The following is a 22,182-nucleotide window of genomic DNA, read 5'->3' on the forward strand; positions in this document are numbered from 1 at the left end:
CCCCATTTAATGTGATAGCTGGTGTTTTCTCCTGTTGCAACACACGGGTCTTTTGCTAGTTACTAGTGTTAGGAAGTATTAGTATTAGTCTAGGAGTCCTTATTAGTCTATTAGTATTAGTCTAGGAGTCCTTATTAGTCTATGTTTACTTTCCTTGCACCTCAAGTCATGTGTAATATATATATGCCCCTTGGGCCTTCAATACAGATAAGTTGCTAGCTGCTTACGTGCTTAAAAAAAGTAAAAAAAAAGAGTACAATGTCTTATGCATACACGATGGATTTTGCATCTTTGTGTCGTGTATGCTTCCTAGCTTTTAGCTTCCTTGTTTTCCGCTGCGTCCACCAAATCCGTTGATATTTTGTGTTTTCTCATGCCATACGAGTCCACCATACCTTAGTCCGTCATCCTTTCTCTGGTCCTGATCCTTTCTATGCAACTTTTATGGCCTATTTGCCCTTGTTGTTTTCTATAGGATTTTCTGGACTTCTTTTGCATTGTCGATCTACGTCCATCGTGCCTTATCCGCCGAGCTTCTTTCGCCGACGGTTGTCGTGGACTATGATTTTCTGCACAATGTTTTATTCTCTTGATGTGCCATCTTCTTTTGACAACCCATCTTCTCTTGATACTTATCTTGTATCTTCAAGTGATGCGGTGTCTACCTCTGATGTGCCATCTCTTCGTTATCTCCTTCGGCGACTCGACAAGTTTTGAAAACTCTTCATGCTACGACGACACTCTCAAGACGCGGATTTGGATTATCATTTTTTTTAGTATTACACTTCTTCAAATGCAATGCTATTGCATACGCTTTGCATTTGAGGGGGGGGGGGGTTAGGAAGTATTAGTATTAGTCTAGGAGTCCTTATTAGTCTACTAGTTTAATACCCGTGCGTTGCCACGGGAGCAAAAAAACATAACTATTAAATAATTGTTCGAGTTCACAAATTTATTGACATGATGGTAGGTGGTCGTCATGGATAAATTGATTTTCTCCCGCTTCTTTCCCCATGACAATTATCGTTTTCTTCGCAACCATAGGCTACTTGCAAGAAGACAAAGTAATATCTCAACTTCTTCATGTCTCTTCTTACTGTCATTTTGGATCTTGTGCTTCTACAAATATACTATATTTATTGATTTAAAATAATATTTATTTTGTATCTCTCATTTTTTGATGGGCTACGAGTATCATATTCAGCAACCAAAATGACATACTAAGTGCGGATTGCCAGAAAGAATCTCTGTGTGTGAACTATTTTCCTGCTTGCAAACAGGCGACAAAGCATTTTCATTTTCATTTTGTCAGTGTATTGTTACTAATCGGTATCCAAACAAAGCATTTTAACTGTACAAGTGTATTATTCTATCATAATATAATCAGATTATTCTATCATAAACTAATCGGATTACATTATGCTTAAGGGAGAAAATATATAATATAATCCTAAAAGTTCTACAATTTTCCAGTTCCTAGAATTATACAGATAATCCAAAGACAATCCACCATAAATGTGTTCTGAGAAAAAACATATGTGAATTTTATCCGTCATATTGAAGTGACAGAATTCAAAGTGAGAAACAATATAAAGCACTGAATTTTATACAACACATTGAAGTGGGCGGAATCCATAGCGAGACAAACACTATATTTAATATGTGTGAAAGTAATCTGAAAAAACAACTTGGACAAAATTATAATAATCAGTGAAGATAAGAATGAAGAAAATACAATTTCATTAACATCTACCAATAAATCTTTGCGGGCCTTAGCAAATCGTTTTAGCTGTCCTCCAATCATATTGAATAGAAGTGCATCGAGGGAGCAAGGGTGCCATTCCAGGCCTCTGAACTTTGATTGCGACAAGCTCTCCAGAGTGTAGACGAGCTGCATGACTTGAAATATGAAATGCATGCATTTCAATTTGGAGAACACAGGTCTGAAATGTATGCTAAAGGAAGCAAAATAAAATAAATGAGAACAAGGATGATCATACGAAAATAGCCAAATCCTAATCAGATACAACTAACCTTTGTATACTTGCCCCAGTGATGCTGCTGCAATTGGCTCTGGACTGATATCAGCAAATAGATCAGACATTCGGGAGCCCAGTTCATATTCGATGGTCCTGATTGCATTACGAGTAGGAAATGGTGGTATTTGATCCTAATGAGATTGTTGTCAGCAAACACAGTGAAATGAAATCATCAATAGATAAAAGAAAGAAGAATAAAATATAGTACACCGTACAACAAGTTCTTAGCTTTCAGATTCCGAATTTAGTGATGTTAATTATAGAAAATCTCATTGGGCTATTGTCATTTTAGGATCAAAACTTTTCAGTGGCCATATATTGATGCCTTGATTCCAGAACCTTATCTCCATCTCTAATCCCTGACCTTGTCATTCCAGTGCAAAAAGATTATATTCTTAAACGCTTGGTTGTCGATCAAGTGAAACTATGTAATGCACGATGAGATGATACCTGCAGCTTTGAGAGCTCTTGACAAATATGCGATGGGCAATATATCAGGGCGCGTGCTCAATGCCTGTCCAAGCTGCATGGTGTGGAAGGATAAGAAAAGGATTACATTATGAACTCCCGACCATGGCCAGGGAAAAGGATTACATTATAAACCTTGGACATTATAAACCAACCCAGACCATTGCATGAAAGAAAGTTGGTGCTGATGGCATGAAGTGCAGAATCATACAGACATATGAGTATGAGAAGACCACCTTGCTGATCATGGTGCTGCCAAAGACCCGGAGCTGCCACTTGAGAATGCCATGCTCATCTCCCGTGTCCTACACGCGTCGCTGGGGCACCATCTCCATAATTCACACCAAGAACCAAAGGTGCTACACGTGCGCTGCACCGTGTACTGCCATCGTGCTCTAAAGTGACAGTCGCCGCCTCCTACAGCAACTTCAGTCTCTATTTATGGAATTTAAGTAGACAATTAATGTGCATCGTGATATTTCTAATTCATTGCATAAATTAATTTGGGTTTAATCTCCCAAACTAAAATAATGATTAGTTGTATGGAACAACATTCAGATAGAAACATTATATCTCAAACAAAACCAATGTTTAATCAGGGATGGTATTCTCCTTTGTCCTTTGGATGTTCAGAATATCTATTACTCCTTATATTAGATAACAGAAAAGAACAAAAAGAGAAATAATCAACAGCAATGGTGACGAGTAAGATAAGGAGCATAGGGATGTCATCGCCAACCAAAAATAATTTGCACTGCCCAGATTATAAACCAGCAGCCACATAAAACAAACTTAAGATCTGCATCAATCAAGGGTTCTTACCAACGTTGAGAAGGAGACCAACGTCAAGTGGGCATCACCAACGTCTCCCATCGCAGGCTCGCAGCCTCCCCCTCCTCTTCCCTTCCTCCCTCCACCATCTTCTCCTTCTTCAATCACACCATCCCTGACGACCCCAAGAATCAATACCTGCCGCCGCTGCCCCCGCCCTCGGCCCCGTTGGTCCAGTCATGGGCACGGACCTGTTGCTCCCCACCACCGCGACGCAGCCCCTCCACTCGCTGCCGGAGCACGCGCCTGTCCGTGCGGATCGAGGAGGCGCGACGAAGACGGGCGTTTCCCGCGACCATGAGGCGAAAGAGGCGGAAGAGGAGGGCAGCGGCTGCAGGCAGAGGTGTTTGGGGGTGGTGGCGGATCGAGGAGCACTGATCCTAGTGATGATTGTCTCTCTGTGATTCTCACAGCAAGGCCGAACACATTTTGTACCAAATAGTCTACCGAATAAGCTTTCATCCTCACCTGCAATGTTCAATACAGAATAATAAAGTTTGGTGAGGCCATATAGAAAGATTTGGCCTTCTACAAAGCTTGAATTATGGGCAACATATCTGAAGAAATTTACAAGAGAGTAATGTCAACAAAGGAAAATGATTAAGATTACCCACGACTACATATAAATATAGCCACATAGATAGTTGATCTAGAGATGACTTTTGTGGAAATACAAAAAAAAGCTTGCAGAGAAATAAATATTTAATCCCTACAGGAAGTAAACCTCATAAACTTGTGCCGGTAGAGACATGTCTCCATTGAGTCAATGACAAATAAAAGTGAAGATCCTTAGAACTCAAACGTGTTGTCATCTACTATCACTGTTAAAGCATATGCATCTTGCAAGTTACAATGGCGCAAATTAACTCACTTCTTTATTCAATTGCTGTAGTTTTGATTTTGTGAGCCGTGCAACCTTTGTCACTTTGTTAACATCCTTCTCCATGCGCCTTTTGATATCAGTAATTCGGTAAAAAGGAACATATTGGAAAAAAGTGGATAAAGGGAATAAAATGTTTGCCCTGTCATGTTTGAAGAAAACAATGAAAATTTCACATGGTACCATTCATAGTTGATGCCTTAGTGACAACTTTTGATTCCTCATTTGAGTTCTACATAAAGATCTAAGACTGTTAGAGAGATGGATGTCATGATTGTTCAAATAACCATTCAATTAAACTGATTTGGGGGACAAATAACATTATTTAAAGATCAACTTATTTGCATTCTTGTTACGATGGAAACCGGCACACTCTGAATTTAAAGGAAACAACACTTGATTGCCATCGTATATGCATATGGCCATATGTGACACTTGACAGTATAGAAAGCCACAAACTGTGACGTACAGTACTACTGAGGTTTGTTGGTCCAAACTCATATAGTAGACCCTAATATTTGAAGTTAGGTAAATTGAACAACTCCAATTTGGTGCTATTTACTCACCTGAAGATCCTTGAGTAGTTTTGCCAACGTCTCAAGCAACTTCTCAATCTCCCTGACCTGTATGTCATAATAACACAGAGTTCAACTCACAAGAAGAAAATCATGCCACATGAATTCTACCGGCTATGTTCACACGGAAAGAGACTCGAAAATACAGAAAAGGAAAAGGATGCACCTGTTCGAAGAAGCCATCCAAACCTGGATGTGCGGTACCTGATACATCGCCTTGCAAACCTAGCTCAATATCAACACTCCCCGGGGGGCATTCCTCCTTGTTGAGCTCAAACGAATTCTATTAAATTGGCAAATGTAATTGTGGAATTTCTTTTCAGTGTTATAAAGACAAAGACAGTATAACCTTTTACCCAAACTCACCATAGATCAGTAACCTTTTATAGGAGTCTAAAAACAGTGGAACACGGGAGTTTTCAGGTCAGGAGACCACATTTAGGTACAACCGCACCGATATTTAGTGACAAACCCATCTGTGTGAGGCGAAGGCTTTGGTAATAACCCCTCCAGCATTCAACACCGTTGCCAATTGCGCCACCATGTCCAAATGACTAAGAGAAGAACGATCTAGAGATCGATACATACCTGTTTCAATTTAAATAAGACAAAGAAAATTTGGAATTACAAATATATGGAAAGAAAACAGGGGAACTCAGACTATGAACTTTTTTGCTCCACATCAAGAACGTTAAATGGATTACTTTGCTGTTGGGCACTCCCTCAAGGCGATATAGAGAGCTTGGATTGTGTCTTGCGGCAACTCTCTGTTTCTACCAGCCAAAAACTGTCGAAGGCTGTACATATCCAGATTTGAAGCAAGCTTTACAGTCACCTCGCATTCCTCCTCGCTAAAAGACAAGAACCAGTACTCTAAAAATCATTACATGAACAAGAAGATTTATTACCAAAAGGAAAGCTGAAATGTTTTCGTGGTACCGTTGATTCCCTTTTGCGGTATTAGCAAGTTTCACGACGAATACTTTGTTCTTGAATGGCAGTGCACCAGCGGTATACATGCTCTTCCTTCCATCATAGACAGGCAGCCTACCGTCCAAGTGTTCCTTGTACAGTTTAATGAGTTGGTTGATTATTGATCTGTTCCATCCACGAGACCTAGTTTCCGGATCTATCGCCACCTGCCCATCAGGAAGATGCATGATTATCACACTAAACATTAACCATGATGATCATGTGCTTGCAGAAATTATATATTCAGAGACTTAAATTTGAAGATAAAACCTCAAAATTTGCATGGTTCAAAAGGCAAACCTAAATTTTTACATTAAATTTGTCAATATAAGTTGCCTAGCTATCTGTTTGTTTATTTTACTAACAGTTGGATTAGCTTTTGACATCAACATGTGTTTGGTCCTATATATCTTTTGATCCAGATCCACTTGATGATGGTTCAAAATACAACTTATGACGAATTCAATCCACTTGATGATGCATCTCGATCGAAAAAATGCACAGATTATTTATGACAATGGAACGAAAAGCATGCAGCGTAGCGGGTTCAAAGATAATCTTACGACAATGGTTGGCGCGGACGCGGCACCTCCTCCCGATGGTCCCGAACCCCGGCCTCTCCGGCCACTTCTCCGCCTTGCTCGACACCGGCGTTAGATTCCCCGGCACCGCCAGCACCCGTTTCTCCATGACCCTCTGCTGCCACCGGAGCGGAGGACGACGAGGGCCGCTCACCACCTGCGGCCTTAGCGAGCACCATCTTCCGCTCCACCTCGGCACCCAGCGGCTCCACCGCCGGGGTCGGGGCCGCCGCTTGTAGGCCAGCCCGGCCAGGACCAGTGGCACCATAACGTGCGCCGGCGTATTGGGCGCGGACGCGTGCGCGGCCGCCACCGCTAGCGCCGCCGAGTCCTGCGAGAAGGCGTTGGACGCGCGGCGCTCGCTGGCGCAGTCGTCCCGGTCGCCGGTGACGGCAGGGAGGTGCCATCGCGATGGGTCCGGCGTCCCTGCCGAGGGCAACGCGAGAGGGGGGCATGGCGGTTGGGCAAGGGAGTTGGGGCAGATGGGGACGTGGGAGGTGCGTGAGTGGGTTGTGGTTGTTGGATGAATCTCGTACATGGGTTGAGATACAATTAGGGTCTTTTTTTTAGTGACCCGGTTCTTTTCTTTATTTAATCGCCTGATTTACGGCGGGATGGAAAAAAATCGGTGGAAGTGCTAGCGGCAGGAGGTGGGGAGCGAACGAGAGGTCGAACCATCGCTGCCAGGTCAAACCATCACGATGTTCGATCCTGCTTTAATAGTAGAGATAAGTTAAAGGCAACTGATTACCTCTGCCGCCAAAGTCTCGATGGCCTCCTCGCTTGGATCAAGCTTGTCCAGCGGCAGTCCTCTGCCCTCCGGAACAACATCCGATACAATATCATAAGCAGCCAATGGCTGGGCTTCCTTCTTCTGAATGCTATCGACTATCCAGTTCTCACTCACTACAGGAGTTCCGCGCTCCCTGCGCATGCATGGTCCAATTGTGCAATGAAAACATGATCAGAAAGGGTAATGTGCAGGCAAGCATTCCTTTTTAAAAGTAAAAATAGCACGTTGAAATCATCTAATGCAGAAACAATCAATTAGGACCCGTCTCCAACTTGGCAAACCTGAAGTAAAATATTTGTCACACAACTATGCGTGTATTATTAGAACAACGATGTGAATGCTATATAAATTCCTAGCATACCAATTTAGAAAATTTGAAAGTACTACTAATAAGCATTCAATAGTTGGTTTGGTGGAAGAATGATTTTGTATTTAGGTGCTATAGCTGCCATGCTAGATTAATATGCTTATTAGTTTTACATTCCTAAAAAAAATCTTATTACTACCCTACACATTTTCTATTAAAAGAAAAAGTGCTAGTTCTAACATCGCATGCATCAGCAAAATAGGATAAGATAATAATTTTCAAATTGATGCCTTGACCATCAGTCGAGCATACGAATATTCGCCAAAAGAACTAAGCAAAGAATAGACCTCTGAAATGTTGCACGTTGCCAGAAGCATATTGTGCATTAACTCATAAATACAAAGCACAAAATAGATCCACATGTCACTCGCTTAATGTAGTGAAGTTATATCTTACCAGTTGAAATTCTTGTAGAGCAGCAACAACTGAAACTGCAAAGATGAAATTGTGCAAATGACCCCCTTGGTGATGAACCAAGCATTGAAGGCACTGAGTAACACAAGCAACAATTCACATTACTCCAGAAGCATATTCTGCCATTGGGAAACCAATATTATAGAAAGTAAGAATCATGAATATGAAACCACTGGTAGTTGTATTACAACAAAAGGAGTATGTAGCGTCATCTCAGGGTGACCTAGTAGGAAGGAGGGAGCACACTGGGAGTAAAAGAAAATCGGCAATGAACCTGCAACCTTAGGAATCTGAACAATTAGTGCATGTTGATTTCCTTTAGGATTATTATATGCAGCAAAAAGAAGACCAGTTTAACATATTTCACTTCAAAAAGTAATAATTCCACAATATGACCTAGGCTTCTAGCAATCATTTTGAGAGCTTCCCACCACTTTGATGAATGACTTTGGCATGAGAAAATCCGTTCGTAGAATATCCTTAGTTGTCATAAGGAAAACCCATAGGGAAGGAGCTCACCTTTTAAGAAATACCAACACCCTGCAGGACAAGAAATGGGGACAATTAGTTTACACCAAAGAAACCCTGTCTCAGTTGCTGGGGATTACTGGAGAGGTTGATCACTCGTATCTAGTCCCATAGAGGAAAAAAGCAAGATGCAACATTATATTGAATCAACTCAAGTTGTGTCATATGTCTGTACGTAAATGACATAGACCAAAACCTGGTTACATTAGCTCAAAGATACGTTTTGATGCGTGCAGTTATACGTGTGGCACACATATATCTTCAAGAAATAAAGACGGTGTATGCTAATGTGATGGAACAAACATATCATAGAGAACGGTTCCCAGCCCACGCGCACAGCCGAATCCAAGGCAACGGAACGACGGTGGCTGGGGGCACCGTAGCTGTGGGGAACTGACGCGGCGGACATCCGGACGATAGGCCAGCGATCCGGCAACGAGAGCTCCCCTGATTTGGTTTAGGGTTTGGGTCTAGTGGTGTGAACTGCGCGCACGCACGCATCGAGAGAGAGAGAGCTTGTGCGAGAGAGAGAGAGATGGGGACCGTACCGGATCCAAAGAAAAACGAACCCATGATGCGAGAAATCCATCGACGGCGGCTCAGATCCCGCGCCGGAACCCGCCGCTCGGTCCCCAGCCCGCACGACCGCGGACGCCTCCCGCAACGGCGGCAGCCCCGAGGGGCCTCCAAGCCGATGCCCGGTCCGGCGCGGCGGGAGGGGCTGGCCGGCGCCGGCGGCTCCCTCCATCATCGCCGCCGTTTGGGGAGGGACGCAGCCACAGCCAACGCTCACGATCAGCGGCCACGGCGAGCGGGACGGGCGTGGCGACAGGATTCGGACAGATCCGAGTAGAGCGCTCGCATTGCACGCAGCCATGCCGCCGGTGGCCTCTCGCAGCCGGACTAGTCCGAGCTAGCTAGCTAGGGGCTCGTCGCCGGCGGGAGAAGGGGAAAGGAGGGGAGGCGGCGCCGGCGGTGGAGTGGAGGCCACGACGGTGGCTGCGCGTGGCGGCGGCTAGGGTTCCCGTCGGGGGGGATCGTGAGAGCGTGGGGGGAAGCAGGTGCGTTCGTGGGTTGTGCGTTTTTTTTTTGCGTTTTGACGGGTTTGGATGGGAGAGGCAGTGCGTGGCAGGGCGATCGCACGTGGGAACGAACGGTTTTTTTGTAATGAACCGTTTGGTGTGGTTATTTACTCGCCTGGTTTATGAAGGGATGAAAAAAATCGGTGGAAATGCTAGCGGGAGGAAGTGGGGAGGTGGGATCGAGAGGTCGAACCATCGCTCTGGTTGAACCATCACGACGGCACATCCCCCTTTAATAGTAGAGATGTTTACTTTCCTTGAACCTCAAGTCATGTGTAATATATATATGCCCCTTGGGCCTTCAATTCAGATAAGTTGCTTTCCTAACAACTAGTAAGCGTGTACGTGCAACGCGCGTCTCGACTAATACTACTTGTTTCAAGATTGATCTCAATGTGAATCTTTCTTTCTTTGAACAATTTGTTTCAAGATTGAAGCCTGAAAGAAACAAAAATAAACCAGATAAATTTAATAATATGTTTCTACCTAACCAATTTGAATACTCTCTTTTCTGGAGAAAAAATCTAAATAATTTTTTGTATGGCATGAGCCAAATTTAGACAGCACACTTTCTAATGTCCCATTTGTTTAGGAATAAACGAAAAGACATAGCAGTTAATAACCAGTCAATGTGGAGTACCCGATAACATTAGTCTCATGCATTGTGTCTTGCACTGACATGGGCACGACAAGGACATCCACACAAGAGATAGCGGCGCCAAGAAGAGCCATCTCTGAAGCTACTCTTCTACTGAAAATCCCACACACTAACATGATTGGATTCAGGGTAGTGAACAAAAACTCCCAAGAGCGACCGAAAATCAGATGAAGTTCCCAAAAAAAGTCCAAATTTTTGTAGAGCATGGGATTCAGTGATGTTACTTGGGAGAAGGGGAGGGTGTCCAGGTGCAAGGTCTACTGCTGCTCCCGCAGAAATTGCCTGTCCTTATCTGTTTCTCCCATCCCATCCCTGTAAGACAAATGACAGCCTCCCCTCTTAGAAGCAATTCGTTGAACATTGCGGGGCATCAGACAGACTAACCTGGAGGACATCCACTTTCAGATCAATGAGGGCGGAACTGAGCCCAGGAACAGGGCGGCAGTGCCTTTCACATTATCCGTGCCCGTCTATTTTTCCAATAGATGGTAGAAAATTATGCAAATAAATTAAGATGCAAAACATTGAAATTACGGCAAATGAGTATATGGCATGAATGGATTGGCAAGTAGACAGAAGACTGACGATACGGTGTGAAATACAGGTGACATTCTTCTTTCTGTGAGCACATTTGCAGTTTTGCACCAAGCTATTTAAGTTTCTCTTTTTGCTTCTCTAACTCAGGTTAACGAAACATGATGTTTAAGGTGCGAACTCCCTGCACTTTGGCAAACTAAATGACGCACTGACTCATGATGCTGGTCACGCCGTTTTGGGCAACAGTATCACCTCATTTAACGAAACAGAGACTGTGATGGCGTGAGATGACATAAATTACACATGTAAGGGAGCTAGCTTAACAAAACAAATCAAATTCTTTGTCTGACACCTTTTCAGAAAATATAGTATCTAACAAACCATGTTGAATTCAACTACAAGTTAGGGACTGGCTCAATCATATAAACATAGTACATGTATTTCTTCCAAGACAAGACAAATGATTAACTACTTGGCTACTCTGTCATACCCACTTCTTAATAAAAATACAACAGCAATATACTATTTAACTTATGAGAGGAAACAAACAACACATGAAGACAATACATGCATAGCCGATGAGAAAGTCTCCTAAAAATCACAATACACATTCAGCTTTTCTGCTCCCTAAGCTGGGTTACAAAATTTCTAGGGATGCCGAGTAGCTGATGCAGGACACGAACTGATCAGTCGTCGCTGGATTGCAGCAGAGAGGGTGCTGACGGCTATGCGGGAGTCTATTTCTCAAATCCAATGGGATAGAGTTTTATAGAAATATAACAATAAGATTCCACACCATGGTAGGAAGCACTCAAGGTCACCAAAATTTCTTGCTGTTATTTCCAGTTTTGGTGGCTGCGAAAAGCATAATATGACCATGACTATAAGATCTTTCAGTAGGAAAATCGAGTAATGAACCACACAGAGATTAAGGAAAGGAACCATGCTAGATGATTATGTACCTCAGGAGACAGCACTGCAATATCTAAATGTTTGGTGGGAATTCAGGTTGGCTAGGACAATTTTCTAAGCAATGATGTAAATGAATGGATTAGATACTTGTTTCTTGAATCCACCTCGCCGACTAAATGAACCCACATCGTGTAACCTTATAAGAACTTAGAGCAAAGCACAACCACTAACTTAACAATTGCCCAAGAATAATGTGGGGATAAACTGGAAGAGAGAATTGGGGATCAACCTAACCTGGAGAAGGTAACAAAAGGGATAGGTGGAAGTAGTGAAGACGGTGCTAGTCAACGTTTGATGCATATAATAGAACATGGTAGAACAACATCTGAATCATGAATGTAATCCAATTTTTTTTTATAAAGATATGCACGACTCCTCAATAGTTGGTTAATCATGAGGATAAAATGCTAGAAGTCTTTATAAGATCTTAAAAGCACAATGAACCACATGTACCAGAAAAAGGCTTTCATATCAACATCTTTGCAGAAAACGCAACCTAATACTCCATGTATAAGTAATCAAACAATTATCATGCAAAAAGCTAAACAAACCCAACAATGGCGATGAGCGAATGAGGGGTTCTTGGTGGTGCATGACATCGCCGGGAGAGGACCTGAAGGCAGAGCACGTCAAAACAATGACCGACACTGTTCTAACTCTCCACCAGCTGTACTCCTCCTTGATCCCTCCACCACCAAGCTCCTCCCTGATTTTGGTAATGAAACCATGTATGTAAAGGGACAAAATAATTAAAAGAAGGCAAACTCGATAATCCAAGGCTAAAAAGGGATAGTCTGAAGTCAATAGTTTGTACTTAATTTGTAATACCTTCCAAACTGCACAATTTGAATGGAAGCGTTAGCTTTTGGTTTGACATACCACTTCATAACATCTTTCTTGGACCAGGATCCCTTCCCACCAAATTAGAAACAAAAAAGATCAGAAAGGGAGATATACAATTTGTTAGAGTACTATATATGTAGCCATGTAACTTTTCGTATTTACCCTATTGTATAAGGGGTTTTCTGCATATTACACACCTGTACATGTATATATACTGGCCTATGGCCTCCTGGAAATACAAGTTGCATATTTCCTAACATGGTATTAGAGCCTTAGGGTTTTTTATTAGCACGCGCAACTCGTGCTCTCGATCCAATCTTCCGTCCACGCAGCCGCCGTCTTTCTTCTCTGGACGGTGCTGCTCTCCGGTGCCTTCTCCACCGCAGGTCAACCTTGCTCCGTAGAACCCTGGCGCCGCGTTCTCCCGAAGGTCGCATCACCTGCCGCTGCTTATTCCGCTCGTCCACGACCTCCCATCCACGAATCAATTCAGATCGAAGGACACATGATCCGCCAGCTTCAAGGACTCTAGATCAAGTCGACTGCAACACCTGTTTGCTTCCAATTGAGTCGGCCATCCTTGGATCCCGTCGGGCACGCCTCTGGATAGAGCCGCCGCCGGCCGCTGCTTCCTGCCGTCGGCCGCTGCTATTGGTCGCCTCTGGATCAGATCGCTGCTCTCCGGCTCCGTCTCACGCAGGAACGCCCCGGTCAACGGGTCCAGTTGTTTTGCTACTGATCGAGCAGCCTCCAGCCCTGCCCACGTGCGTGCGTTCGATCAGCCTCCAGATCGAGCAGCCTCCAGCCCTGCGCGCACGAGCAGGTATTTCTGCCAGATCGAGGCTTGGTCCTGGTCTGCTTTTAGTTTCTTTGAAAAAAAAAAGAAAAAAGAAAAAATGTCTACACCAGCACGCAACGTTGCAGTCTCTTGCTTCCCGGTGACTCCCGACGGCTGTGCTGGTAGCTCTTCTGCTGCACCTCCTACGAGCTACACATATGGTGATTGTCGCTCTACACCGACTCCTCTCACGACTTTCATCGGTGCATGTCGCTCTTCCCCGACACCTCTCGCGACTTTCGCCGATTGTCCTGGTGCCTATGACTCCATGGACTGCACTTCGTCCATGCGTCTTACCTTGGCGCTTGGTGCTTGTCTGCACACGGACTCGTCTTCTCCATCGGCCTTTGCTGACGATACTGATCATGCTACACAACCATCTTTAGCGGCTTCCACAGGTGGTGGTGGTCGCTTCTCTCCTCGTGCCACTACTTCAGCTGTGTACTTCACCGAGGACGAGATTGCGCGACTTTGCGCCCTGCTGATTGCCTCCGACTCTCTATTGTCGGGTGCGTCTACATCGACATCTTCAGTTGCGCCCTTGCGCCCCTGACTGAGCCCGAGATTGGGCAATTTTGATGCCTGATAGCTCCATCTTCCGATTCTTCATCGACATGGTCTGTTGGTTCTGCTACGGACTCTTCTAGCATTGTGAGACCACCTTCTACACAAGCAGGTACATCCCCTCTGGAGCATCTTTTCATATGACTCATGATTCATCAACCCTGTCATCTACGCGACCTCTCGATTCTCCTGTTCATGTTCTTAATGTTGATGGTACTTCTCTCCCGGTTACTGGCCAAGGCACTCTTAGCACTGCATCTTTTCATGTTCCCGATATTGCTCATGTTCCTCGGCTTACCATGCAGCTCATTTCTGGTGGTCAGATTGTTGACTCTGGTTGCAGGGTCATTCTTGACTTTGACTCATGTTCAGTTCTGGACCGTTACACTGGTGCTCTTCTTGGTGCTGGCCCCCGGCACCGTGACTCTCAGGGTCTCTGGGAGCTTGACTGGCTTCACCTTCCATCCTCTGCCACAACTGCTAGTCTCTCCACCTCTGCTGCCTTGTCTACCAGCTCTTTTCAGCAGTGGCATCATCGGCTTGGTCACTTATGTGGCTCTCGTCTCTCACCCTTAGTTCGGCGTGGTCTTCTTGGATCCGTCTCTGGCGGTGTGTCTTTAGACTGTCAGGGTTGTCGACTTGGTAAACAGGTTCAGTTACCTTATCCTCATAGCAAGACTGTGTCTCAGCGTCCTTTTGACCCTGTTCACTCTGATGTTTGGGGTCCAGCTCCCTTTTTCTTCGATGCCATCGCTACTATATTATCTTTATAGATGATTTGTCTCGACATACGTGGATATATTTCATGTCCTCTCGTAGTGAGGTCTTATCTATCTATAAGCGTTTTGCTGCCATGGTTCACACTCAGTTCTCTTCGCCTATTCGAGTGTTTCGTGCTAACTCTGCTGGAGAGTATATCTCCAAGATGTTGTGTGAATTTCTTGATGAGCAGGGTACCCTTGCTCAGTTTTCTCGTCCTGGTGCTCATGCTCAGAATGGCGTGGCTGAGCGCAAGCATCGTCACCTTCTTGAGACGGCTCGTGCGATGATGATCGCTGCCTCTCTTCCGCCTCACTTTTGGGCCGAGGTTGTCTCCACTTCCACCTATCTCATTAATCTTTAGTCGTCCACTGCTTTGCAAGGTGGTGTTCCTTTCGAGCGTCTTTTTGATCGTTCTCCCGATTATTCACGCTTCGTTTGTTTGGTTGTGTTTGCTATGTTCTTCTTGCCCCTCGCGAACGCACCAAACTGACCGCTCAGTCTGTTGAGTATGTCTTCTTAGGCTATAGTGATGAGCATAAGGGCTACCATTGTTGGGATCCTATCGGTCGTCGGATGCGTATTTCTCGGGATGTGACTTTTGATGAGTCTCGTCCCTTCTACCCGTGCCCATCTTCCTCGACTTTTTCAGTGGAGGATATCTCTTTTCTCACTTTTCTTGACACATCTATCACCCCCATCGAGCCTTTGTCTATTCGTTTTGCTACCCCTGCCTCTCCATCTCTTGCCGATTTGCCGCCACCATCTCCTACAGTCTCCTCACCTAGCATGTCATCGGATTCTGCACCTTCATCTCCGGTGACTTCTTTGTCTCCACCCCCTGATTCTACCTTGGCGATTCCTCCTTGTATTCTTCCATCTTTTCCTTAGTATTTCACTCATCGTTCATGTAATGTGGATGCCTCTGCAGATGTGTCGTCCTCCTCGTCTCAGCCTACCTATGGCTTGCGTCCTCGTCCTCGTCCGCCTGTTGATCGCCTTGGATTTTCCACCGCTGGTGCAGCTGTTCTTGAGCCGACTTTTTATCGTGAGGCTGTTGTTCATCCTGAATGGCAGTTTGCGATGGCAGAGGAGATTGCTGCTCTTGAACGCACTGGTACATGGGATCTTGTTTCTCTTCCTCCCGGTGTCCGTGCCATCACTTGTAAGTGGGTCTACAAGGTTAAGACTCGCTCCGATGGTTCTCTTGAGCGTTACAAAGCTCGTCTTGTGGCTCGTGGCTTTCAGCAGGAGCATGGTCATGATTACGACGAGACTTTTGCTCCTGTGGCCCATATGACCACTATTCGTACATTTTTGCCATGGCCTCTGCACGCCACTGGTCCGTATCTCAGCATGATGTTAAGAATGCCTTTCTTAATGCTGAGCTGCGTGAGGAGGTGTACATGCAACCACCACCTGGGTATTCTGTACCTGATGGCATGGTATGGCGTCTTCGTCGCTCTTTCTATGGCCTTAAGGAAGCCCCCCGCGCCTGGTTTGGACGTTTTGCTCTGTGGTGACTGCCGCTGGTTTTTCAGCATGTGTTCATGATCCGGCATTGTTTGTCCACCTTTCTCCTCATGGTCGGACTCTTCTTCTTCTCTATGTTGATGACATGATCATCACTTGTGACGACCCCGAGTATATTGCCTTTGTAAAGGCCCGTCTTAGTGAGTAGTTTCTGATGTTCGATCTTGGACCTCTTCGCTACTTTCTTGCGATTGAAGTCTCTTCTACCTCTGATGTCTTTTTTATATCCCAGGAAAAGTATATCCAGGATCTTCTTGCTTGTGCTGCTCTTACTGACGAGCGCATTGTTAAGACTCCCATAGAGCTCAATGTTCACCTCCGTGATACTGATGGTGACCCCCTGCCTGACCCGACGCGTTATCGTCATCTTGTTGGCAGTTTTGTCTATCTGGCTGTCACTCGTCCGAATATCTCTTATCCGATTCATATTGTGAGTTAGTTTGAGTCAGTTTGTCTCCGCCCCCACCTCGGTTCACTAGTCACCTCCTTCGTGTTCTCCGATATCTTCGGGGCACGATCTCTCACCGTCTATTCTTTCCTCGCTCCAGTTCTTTACAGCTTTAGGCCTATTCGGATGCTACGTGGGCTAGTGATCCTTCAGATCGCCGTTCACTTTCTGCTTATTGTGTTTTTCTTGGTAGTTCTCTCATTTGCCTGGAAGACGAAGAAACATACCGCAGTTTCCCGTTTGAGTGCAGAGGCTGAGATGCGAGCTATGGCTCTTTTGACGACAGAGGTGACTTGGTTACGGTGGTTACTTTAGAATTTTGGTGTTTCTGTCACTACACCTACTCTGCTCTTATGAGACCGTACAGGTGCTATTAGCATTGCACGCGATCTTGTGAAGCATGAGCTCACCAAGCATATTGGTGTTGATGCTTTCTATGTGCGTGCAGGTGTGCAAGGTCAGGTTATTGCTCTTCAGTATGTGCTTTCCGAGTTACAGTTGGCAGATTTTCTGACGAAGGCCCAGACTAGAGCATAGCATGGCTTCTATCTCTCCAAACTCAGTGTTGTTAATCCATCATGAGTTGAGGGGGGGGGGGGGGTGTTTGAGTACTATATATGTAGCCATGTAACCTTGTGTATTTACCCTATTGTATAAGGGGTTTTCTGCATATTACACACCTGTACATGTATATATACTGGCCTATGGCCTCCTGGAAATACAAGTTGCATATTTCCTAACACAATTTTATGAACAAAATATATAATGATCTACCAGGTTCGGATTTCATCTCTCACTATCTCTGTACTTCCTCATTCATCTCCATTCCCCAGGGATGCCTCATGCATCTTCAATCCTAATACACATACTTTTAGGGCCATCAAATCTAAGAAATTACAGAACTAAGAGATGAGCTATTGTCAGGTGGAGAATCTGCGAACCAATATACGATAACCACAGGTCCACGGCCCCCTAGAATTCCCTGAAGAAATGGACAGAATCAGAAGAGGCTTTGAGGGATGAAGAGGGTCCGTTATTGCTATTCTCTGAAGAAATTGAGACTCATGCAGTTTGTACTGAAGCTTGTACTGAATATGGTATAGATGAACATTGTGCTGAATTGCAACTGAATCTTGTATAGATGAAGAGAAAAGAGAGAACAAGATGTTTCACACAGATGGCGTCGGCAGCAGCCAGCAACCCCAGGGAGTAAGGTGTCTGTGTTGGCATTCCCGGCCGGCGTCAGGGGTGTGCGGGCCCCCTGCCGAGCGGAAAATCGACGGGGGGCTGGCGCAACCCTTGGTTGGCAGGGCTCGAGGGCGGCGGCTTCCTTCGGCGGCTACGGCCGTCGCAATCCCCAGGTAGGCGTGTGGCTTCCTCCGGCTTCGGCGTCCGTCAGAGTCCGGAGAATCGGGGCGTGTGTGGGGGGCGTGCTGCTTGTTATGTAAGCACCTTATCTTTATTACATAGCCCATGGGGCCTATATATTTTATACATGACTGGTACAAGGAAAGGAAACATAGCCTAATATGATTCCTAGACCAATACTAACACTTCCTAACGCCCCCTCTCAAATGCAAAGCGTATGCAATAGCATTGCATTTGAAGAAGTGTAATACTAGAAAAAAATGATAATCCAAACCTGCGTATTGAGAGTGTCGTCGTAACATGAGTCTTCAAAACCTGTCGAGTCAAGCCAAAGGGAATAACGAAGAGATGGTACATCAGAGGAAGACACCATACAAGAGAAGTATCAAAAGAAGATGGGTTGCCAAGGAATATGGCACATCAAGAGAATAAAGCATTGCGTAGAAAATCATAGCCCGTGGCAAACGACGGCAAAAGAAGCTCGGCGGCTAAGACACAATGGGCGTATATCGACAATGCAAAAAGAGTCCAGAAAATCCTATTGAAAACAATATGGGGAAGTAGGCCACAAAAGTTGTATAGAAAGAATCAGGACCAGAGAAGGATAATGGACAAAGGTATGATGAACTTGCATGACATGAGAAACAGAAAATATCAACGGACTTGGTGAACGCAGCGGAAAACAAAGAAAACTAGAAAACACATAGTAGACTAGAGGCAATGGCAGCGGAAGAGCACACAACACCGAAGGAAGGTGCATGCGTGAGACGAAGTTGACGAAACGACCACCGTTGAAAATCACCGGGCAATGAGAATAGTTGATGTGGAGAGATAATCATCATGTGCGAAGGTCACAAGAGGAGTCACAGTAGAGCAACCAACACAGCAGGTAGCAAGACACAAAGCAGCAAAGGGCAGCAGGAACAGCAGTAGCACGCAGATGGACGTGCGAGAGCAGAGCAGCACACGCTGCGGCCAAGGGAGCATGCAGCACGTGCCGACAGAGGCAGTGGCGGCCAAGAGGAGCACCGCATAGCAGCAGGAACCCCTGGGTATGCGCATACGGGCAGCGCGGCATAACGGCTGCACAAAGAGAGGAGCTGGTAGCAGGTGCCCACGCTGAAGCAGCTGGGCAAGCAGTCGATGCGCCCATGCGGCTTTCACAGGGGTGCCCGTGTCGTGGAGAAGCGGCGGCCCACCAGATAGGGGAACGACGGCGAAAGACGGGGTCGACTAGAGAAGAACAGGCCGATCGAGAAAAAAAAACTAGTGGATTGTAAGGACGAGTTGTGATGTCGGGACACCTAAACGTAGGCTCTAATGCCATGTTATGAAAGCAACTTATCTCTATTACATAGCCCATGGGGCATATATATATATATATTACACATGACTTGAGTTACAAGGAAAGGAAACATAGCCTAATAGGACTCCTAGACCAATACTAATACTACCTAACACTGCTTCCGCCAGCCTAATGGCTTTCAGGCTCCGTCAGAGTCCGGAGGATCGACGAGCGGCGGGTGTGACGGGGTGCGGCTGAGAGGATTAACAGGGAAGAGAAGAAGCGGCGGTTGGCGTCTCCGGCGCGTTCGAACAGTTGGCAGCGGCCACACAGATATCGTGCGGAGTGGGGAGAGAGACAAAGCGGTACCGGGGTTGTTTGGATCGATGGGATTAGCGTTTCGTTAGCGCGCTCGACGTCGTTAACGCTCAACATTAGGAGGTTTTAGACCTTTAGATTTTGTGATTAGACCGTCCAGATGGTGATTTGGATCTGTCCTTTCGTGCTTTTATAGGGGCAGTATATACATGTAACCCATCATTATGTCAGTGGAATTTTAGCATTATTCTTTCTCTTGTTTTGATAACTTGTAGGGTGAGGGGGCTGCAATAAAATATCATGGGCAGCCTTCTGGAGACATTTCATTTGATCACGCTGAAGGAGAGACGTCAACTGAAAAGCCTATTGCAAATCTGAATGAAACTTCACCTTACCCTGAACCGATGCAGTCATGCCTTGCTAATGATTTCTTGAAGAGGTAAAGCATTGTATTTCGATTTTCCATTTCCTGTTTAGTTTTTTTTTCTTTTCTGTTTCTAATAATATTGGTGAATGCTATGTTATTTTTTTCTGCACGGTTTCTGTTATATTAGCAAACATACTAATGTACATACTTTGCTATGCTACTGCATGTTTGCTTGTTTTTGTTTCCTTGCTTCTTTGAGTTCATTCTTTGTACAGGTTCGAAATTGATGATCGAGCAGTAGTCTCACATATATTTCATCATTGGGCGAAGAAGCAGGCATTTCAAATTCCAAAGAGACTGCTTGATAAGGTACTGAGTTCTTAAGTGTACATAAGAAAGGTGTCACACCACACATGCCAATTGTCGGAAAAGTTATATTAGCAGTGACGGAATCTGCAAATATCATCTTGTTTATTTTTTAGAAGAAAAATATAATGCACACAATTAATACGCTGGTGTTCTGGGGAACTGAATGAAGTTAGTGTTGTCAGCAGGCAGAATTGATGTTATGTCTTTTCATATGACAGTTTTGCTATTTGAGAATGGCGACATGCTCATTCTGAACCTTATCATTGGCACTGTTTTTATCCTTTCAGATCAAATTTGTGATCGATGAACGCCTGCGTGGTAAAGGGTACAAGCGCAAGGTGACTTCACCCTTTTCTCCTTCCATCTCGCAGCTCCATCGTTCCCAGTCATTACTTTCATGCTGGTTGGATCATCACCTACAGTTTTGCTGCATAGCTAATCAATGATATTTGCTTTTTACATGCTCTTTTCAATGAGAGCTTTTACCCTGAGAAGTTGACCTGCAAGTTGCTCTCCAGGATGTCTTGTGCAAGCTGAAGTCATTGTTAAGCGACGATGAAGCGCTTGGTTACGCAGAATATGTGAGTTAAGTCACTGTTTGGTTTATTGGCAGCAAACTCTGGTAAATTCTTAACTAAATGCCGTGACTCAGGTTATCAAGTGGGAACAAATTCCTATCGACAAGCGAAGCCATTTGATGAGAGAGAGACAGGCAAGTCCTGAATCATCCTCTGTTGCAAACAAGTTGGATTTTCTTTTTATACGAGCAAGGCTGGTTATGTTAACTTTGACATTGAGAAGATCCTTACTTTGATGGTTCTCTTTCACTTTCAGGAACATTTCCAGAAGCAGAGGATAGAGAACTCCATGGGTTCTTCAGAGCCTACACCTAAGCAGGTCAGTCAGATACATATAATACCTGCCTTTGGCTTTTGTCTAGTTGTTCTCTCTAAGATCCATTATGTTCCCCAATCAATGTACGTCTCGTATTGTTTTATACCATGTTGATTTTAAGGAGCTATATCCTCTGTACAGATATCCTACCTCCGGAGCCTGGGGTGCACCATAACACCCACGTCTCGTCTCCACGCGTCCAATCTTATTGAGAAGTATAAATCACTGTGACCCGCTGAATATCAATTGAGTTGAAGTTTTTTTTTTGGGCGAGAACTATTGAGTTAAAGTTGCAGAGGAAGCCAACGGATAAACTAGCAGCCTCAAAATTTTCTGTTTACAGAGCTGTGATCGGCTAAGCTAAATTAAGCATTTGTGCCGGCGGGCACATGAGGGTAAAATAATGAAAAATATCAATAGTAGATGATCGGTTAAACTAGATGACACAATGCTTCGTAGCTCATGTACATAATATGTGAAGTGCAGGCAGTGCTTGTGCACATCAGGGTTATATATACTCAATCTTGTATGCAAGTGGTCGGAACTCGTGTACATAATCTCTAAGGCTGTGTTTGGAATGTTGTTTTTCTGTCATCCTTGTAACATTTTACACATGTATTATACCAGTCTCCAACTAAATACATGCCACAGGGTTGTATTTCCATCCCAGCCATCGCTTGGAATGTTGTTTTTCTTCCACCCCTCTAACCTGGCTGCCATAGCCCAGCTCAGGCTTTCAAAAGCATCAACTTTCAACAAATTTTAGCAACACAGAATGCACTTTTACAACACAAATTTTCAAATAGGCATATACATACTTGAAAACAGCACAGACTGCACTTTGTATAAAATGAGCTATTTTTTTATTTATATAATAGCACCTGAAGATAGTTCCTATA

At 44.6% G+C, this 22,182-nt stretch overlaps 1 protein-coding gene and 1 long non-coding RNA gene across 5 annotated transcripts in view; one reads left to right on the top strand and one right to left on the bottom strand.

The window, feature by feature from the left end:
• The window catches only part of LOC123426031 (ATP-dependent DNA helicase SRS2-like protein At4g25120), an 80,431-nt gene extending 58,567 nt beyond the window's left edge, over nucleotides 1-21,864 (top strand). Inside the window, exons 25-31 of one of the 4 annotated variants that reach the window (XM_045109813.1) lie at nucleotides 19,929-20,092; nucleotides 20,296-20,389; nucleotides 20,677-20,727; nucleotides 20,908-20,970; nucleotides 21,042-21,101; nucleotides 21,224-21,286; nucleotides 21,425-21,864. In XM_045109813.1, coding sequence (XP_044965748.1) covers nucleotides 19,929-20,092; nucleotides 20,296-20,389; nucleotides 20,677-20,727; nucleotides 20,908-20,970; nucleotides 21,042-21,101; nucleotides 21,224-21,286; nucleotides 21,425-21,514 — 585 coding nt within the window. In that variant the 3' untranslated portion in view covers nucleotides 21,515-21,864. Of the gene's footprint in view, nucleotides 1-970; nucleotides 1,065-17,823; nucleotides 18,734-19,928; nucleotides 20,093-20,295; nucleotides 20,390-20,676; nucleotides 20,728-20,884; nucleotides 20,971-21,041; nucleotides 21,102-21,223; nucleotides 21,287-21,424 lie in introns of those variants that run through there. The other 3 variants (XM_045109814.1, XM_045109815.1, XM_045109816.1) reach the window with 3 other exon arrangements.
• On the bottom strand, nucleotides 1,086-5,999 carry LOC123426033. The gene is made up of 3 exons (XR_006621987.1): nucleotides 4,785-5,999; nucleotides 2,035-4,450; nucleotides 1,086-1,891 (listed from the first exon to the last, which is right to left on the bottom strand). It is a non-coding gene; the product is annotated as an uncharacterized LOC123426033 (long non-coding RNA).
• Nucleotides 21,865-22,182: the final 318 nt, after the last annotated feature.

Source organism: Hordeum vulgare, chromosome 2H (genome assembly GCF_904849725.1).
Source record: "Hordeum vulgare subsp. vulgare chromosome 2H, MorexV3_pseudomolecules_assembly, whole genome shotgun sequence".
Lineage (NCBI taxonomy): Eukaryota > Viridiplantae > Streptophyta > Magnoliopsida > Poales > Poaceae > Hordeum > Hordeum vulgare.